Source organism: Triticum aestivum, chromosome 7A, assembly GCF_018294505.1.
Source record: "Triticum aestivum cultivar Chinese Spring chromosome 7A, IWGSC CS RefSeq v2.1, whole genome shotgun sequence".
Lineage (NCBI taxonomy): Eukaryota > Viridiplantae > Streptophyta > Magnoliopsida > Poales > Poaceae > Triticum > Triticum aestivum.
Window position 1 is genome coordinate 565,216,004 of NC_057812.1, and position 5,336 is coordinate 565,221,339.

Genomic DNA, 5,336 nt, shown 5'->3' on the forward strand with positions numbered 1-5,336 from the left:
TAGTGTTGCTATGGTTAAAAATCTCTTGGTAGAAAATATTGATGGACATGTTATTTATTTGTGTAATGAGGCTGCTAGAATTGCCAAACCTGATAAAAAGGATAAACATAGACCAGTAGTTGGCATGCATGTTGTCTCAGTTAAAATAAGAGATTGTTGCTATCATGGTTTATGTGACTTAGATGCTAGTGTGAGTGCTATTCCTTTTACCTTACCAAGAAATTATGAATGGTATAGCATCCGATGAAATAGAAGACATTAATGTTACTATTAAATTTGCAAATAGAGACACCACCACACCACTTGGGATTGTCTCCGTTTCAAACAAAGAAAAGTTATACTGGAAATACAAACCATCCAAGGGATTTGAATGGCAACATCATAATATTGAGGGTATGGACTCTCATTTCCCACTCAGCCAAAATATGTATGTCTTCCAAGGTAATCTCCCCAATCTGAAATGGATGTCCTTTTAGAATTTCTGTTGGTTAAACTTTTTTATGTATAACTATCAATTTAAAAAGAGTTACTGGTATTGACATTCTGAAATATACACCACGATTTTTGTTTTTCATCTAACATATTGTCAAAGAAATTGGTGGTCCAATATCACATAGGAGGCAATGTCAATGTCCTAGATGACCAAGGATATTTGAAACAAAGTGAGCAACTACATTTTCCCATCACTCAGCCATAACCATAACGATCTTGATGAGAGCAGTGCATACTAAGACCACTAAAAAAGATAGAACAAGCAAACTATGGGAGATTAGCTGTACAACATTTCCTTCCAGGGAGCCCCTATGGTGCCACTGCAGCTGCAGGGTGTTTGCTATACAGAAGGGCCTTCTTTCATCGGCACAAGCTAGCATCTGTTGCTGAAGATGCAAACAGCAGGCTAAGTCTGATACACGAGGTATCCCCATGACAAGCAAAGAACACTCTCAATCCTTAACATCTGTGACGCCTTCAGGTGATATCTGAAACCTTGCTTCAGCTTCAGCCAGGCAGGGAGAGCTCACCACCTTACAGATCCGCTCCTCCGCCCTTCCCTTACGGAGATAAAGCCTGACATGCAGTACCAGATGTTAAACAAGATCCGAACAGGATGAGTGGTAAGGAGATGCCAGGTAGTACACAGGTTACTCAATGCAGCACACCTCGTCGTGGAAGCATGAGCCATGATGTTCCCTCCAATGGGTTTGATCTGTGGCCCAGCAAACATTGCACCACCATCCACTTGGGCCACTACCTGGTTGGAGATTACCACTGCCACCCCGAACTAGAGCAAGCAAAACAAGTCAAATGAGCAACTATCCATGGGACCAATATCATTTCTATGATCAAGTAGAATAAAATGCAGCAACACGACAAGTTTTGTCAGCAATTTGGCTCCAGTATCATATCTATAATCAAGTGTAAGTACTATAGAATAATGATTTCATCATTCATCAGCTGCTAATGGAAAGAGGCTAATGTACCTCATCCGCTAATTTCTGAAGGCTCCTGAGAAACTTGGCCAGATGCATTTGCCTTGCTGATAGCTCCCCTCTACCAGAGAAGTCAGTTCTGTATAAGGCTGTGGCACTATCTATAACCATAAGCGCAAACCTGCAGCAACAGAGTTCCAGTTCAGTATTAGGGAGATTGTCCAATAATTGCAATGTAAGCACTCAGAAATGACGAAAAAGGTGCAAGTATAATCACAGCCAGGATCTAATTGGCTTAATTACAGCAAGTAACAGAATAAAATTGCCTTGGACTGTTATTCGACTGGATTTTATTCTTTCTAAAGCAGATGTAATAGAGTAACTCTGAAAAATATATTCTACCATATAAAAAAATAACATTACCCCAACAATTTAGCAGCATGGGACATGTCAGGATAAGATGGACAACTTCCCAGTTCCCAAGTCATGATAATGAGATCGGCTGCTACCCCTTTCCAGTGCTCCACTGGAAACATAACTAAATATCTTTATTTCCTACTTAGTGCTGATAGTTGCCTGGTAGTAAAAAAAAAGCAACTTGTAACCATCCTAAACATCATTGACGCCTTATTTATTTATTTTTGACGCATACACCTTATTTTTTACCAATCCTTCCGAATATTCAAGCAAATATATGAAGATAGGTGGAATATAATTTTAGCAGTTCACAGTTTCTTGCTAGTAAATCGTATACTTCAGAGCATAGATACCAAATTATAGAAGCATCAACTCACCTTGTCTCCACCATCATGGAAGCTGCTTCCAGCAGAAGTCTTGATTGATGATCAGTATTATATGCTCTAGCATAAGCTACATTCTCAAGTACATCAGCACCATTCAGTCCAAACCTAAAATACAGGATTATCTTGTTTAGCTGTTCAATCATACACCGCATAGTGGCAGAATGAATAATAATTTAAACTGGTATAGAAAGAAAAAACTGCGATATCACCTGTCTGCTATCTGGAGGAGTCTTTGTGGTCTGAATGTGCCTTCTGCGTCAATATAAAGAGCCTTTCCTTCACCACCACCTTGGTCCAGTGGGAGCTGTATAAATCAGTACCAAAATTTTCAATCTTGAGAAAACAGACAGTGGAAGAGAGAGGGGGGGGGGGGGCAGTCTTCCAATATTGGAAAAAAGATATCACGTATCCTTCTAGAATTATACTGATGTAGTGGCACCATAACATAAGATTGATATTTTACCGCAATACCTGACATGTGACACAGAGAGTATGGCACAACTGAGTCTTCCCAGACCTAAATTCACCATAAAGCTCCGTGATAGATCCTGTTTCTATTCCTCCTATCAGAATTTGAAACACAATTACATTATTTTTATGTGTCTATTGTATCAGAGTTTCTTTGTGGCAGATAGGAAATGACAAAAGGCAGAGACAGTTACCCTCCAATATTTTATCAAGTTCTCTTGATCCTGTTGTAACTTGGATAATCTCGAGCCTCTGCGCATGAAGTTGGGTAGCACTAGTAAATCCCAGTGGAACCAACTTCGAAGCTGTCAGATGTTTATCAACATTCAGTACCTTTGCATGTGGAAATTCTTTTGTATACGAAGCAATGCAAATAATGTTCCTAAATTCCTATAGTAGAGGGAAACAATTACTTGCCTGCTTCAATTATCTTATCGACTTTGGCTTCACTAATCCCTTTAATTTGCAAAAGATCTTTCCTTGGAGAATAAGCTACAGACTCCACTGTGCAAAGACCAGCATCTTTGAGCTTTTTCACATCAACTGCAGCTATTCCAGATGCCTTCACAGAAAAATTAACATAATTTTAGTCTAGTTGTGACATTAACATTCAGGATTTTCTAAGGAAGAAGACCACTTCATTTCAGTTAACAAAACAGATTACATCCTCAACAGCCTACACGAGAGTCCAGATGGCCTAATGATAAAACTATTTCGCACTATGAATTTCAGACACCTAGCATGGAAAAGTAACTTTAGATACTAAGAATCTGAGATAGGATGCTGAGTTGCTGACAAGAAAATGGGATACGATTTCACAACTGCCATGGCTGATTGGCTGCCGCACATGGTGCCTTGGGGAGAATGTAAATTGCTTTCAGAAGGATGTATCAACATTTCGTACTTTAAAGAATTAGAACATCATAAAATCAAATCGTATAAGCATTACTTCCAGAAAGACAACGCGTGCATGTGCAATGCATAAGTTTTAGATGCCAGGAATCATAAAGCTTGGAAAACAAAGTACAGGTCCTCTTAATTGCATACAACTAGAGACGGGTATGTCTGCAAATTGTTTAGACTTCAAGAACCGGTAGTGCAGATATACAGTCCAACTTTTGTCCTGATCCCTTAAAAATGTGGGAAAATCACGCATCAGAAATGGTGACAGCAAACATTAACATTTCAGTAACGATCTTTAAGGGTGCTAACAAATCAACCCCGTTGAATCAGTGAATCAAGCCTCTGGTGATACGCCATATGCGGATCGGAAAATTGTGTACCAAAATGAAAGGAGAGCATCCATTTCATGCATGTGAAGTTCCCGAGAGAAAAAGGAACCGGGAATTCGGGGGTTCAGGGCCGATAACTCTACCGGAAAGGGACTCCCAAATAGGATAAATCCGCCTCAAAACAACCCAAATAACCGAAGTGCGGACTAAATCTTCGACTTCACGCGGTTCCGAGGGCAAGAACCTAGGGTTTACCGCCAAGAACCCGCCAAATCGAACACCGAAGAGAAAAATGGGGAAAAAGGAGCGGGTCAGTCGCATCCAGTTGCGGCGTTCGGCCGCACCCCCCATTCCACGACGGGAAAGGGAGCGGATCGTGACAGAAAACCCCGCTCTCGGCGGCCTCCGCGGCGGAGAAAGAGCGGATCGATTGAGGGGGAGGGGGGCGGGATGGGTGTTGAGCGGAGCGCACCTGGAGGTGCTCGATGGGGAAAGGCCCGTGCTCCCCGGCCTCCTCCTCCTCGACGGGAGCCGCCGCGGCCGCCTTCTGGTGCGCCGCCGCCGACGACATGGGGCCCACCACTCGAAGAGACAGAGAGATGCTCGGGATGTGAGGCGTTTCTCTCTCTCTCTCTCTTCTGAGCAGAGGAGGCGGGTTTTGGGGCTGAAACAGAACGCGAAGGCGCCAAAGTTTTATAATTGGGCGTCGTGGTTCTACCGGACGCGGCCTCCCTTCCTTCTCCTCGCGGAAGGCAGCGGCGAGCGGCAAATTTTTGTACAGTGGATTTCAGGCAACCATAACTTCAACGCTGCGTTTGGATGTCTTTACAAGTGTACTCCCTCCGTCCGGAAATACTTGTCATGAAAATGAATAAAAAGAGGTGTATCTAGAACTAAAATACATTTAAATACATCCACTTTTATTCATCTTGATGACAAGTATTTCCGGACGGAGGGAGTATCATCTTACGAGGTAAATACATCAGTTATAGAACTTGCACGCGACGATCAGTTTGATACACAAACTTGTAAAATACGTGTTTCTGGTCATCAAACTCACACAAATGTTCATATACGGTCACATTCCATGTACGCAGACATATCCGTAGCCTATGTGGCATTGCCAGCATGGCCAGGGCCCACTGTAAGCCCGCGACGTATGGTAGATCTGCAGGCTTTTTCTTTTTTTACGTATTATGCATCTATTTTTTAATTTATTAAGCCCCTAAAATAAAATGGTTTTTATTTACGTATAAAGCCCCTAAATTAAATGGAAAAACAAGGGATGGTTCGGTTACGAACTAGGAACATGCCCCTACTAGGCTCGGGTTAACAACCACCAAACCAATGATCATTCATGTCTAGATAGCATAAATATTTTTTATATCATATAAACAAGGCCG

General features: G+C 41.9%; 1 protein-coding gene across 1 annotated transcript; it reads right to left on the reverse strand.

The window, feature by feature from the left end:
• Window positions 1–630: 630 nt before the first annotated feature.
• On the reverse strand, window positions 631–4,658 carry LOC100240700 (RAD51A recombination protein). Its single transcript, XM_044567652.1, has 9 exons — window positions 4,406–4,658; window positions 3,119–3,263; window positions 2,896–3,006; window positions 2,705–2,796; window positions 2,443–2,537; window positions 2,225–2,338; window positions 1,482–1,611; window positions 1,161–1,282; window positions 631–1,068 (listed from the first exon to the last, which is right to left on the reverse strand). The coding sequence occupies exons 1-9, from the start codon at window positions 4,502–4,504 to the stop codon at window positions 945–947; spliced, it is 1,032 nt and encodes a 343-aa protein (XP_044423587.1). The 5' UTR covers window positions 4,505–4,658; the 3' UTR covers window positions 631–944.
• Window positions 4,659–5,336: the final 678 nt, after the last annotated feature.

Coding starts and splice junctions, on each gene's coding strand:
- LOC100240700 (XM_044567652.1), bottom strand. CDS start 4,504: ATGTCGTCGGCGGCGGCGCACCAGAAGGCGGCCGCGGCGGCTCCCGTC. Junction 3,007..3,118: donor CGATAAGATAATTGAAGCAG/GCAAGTAATTGT, acceptor AACATCTGACAG/CTTCGAAGTTGGTTCCACTG. Junction 1,283..1,481: donor TTCAGAAATTAGCGGATGAG/GTACATTAGCCT, acceptor TGCTTGCTCTAG/TTCGGGGTGGCAGTGGTAAT.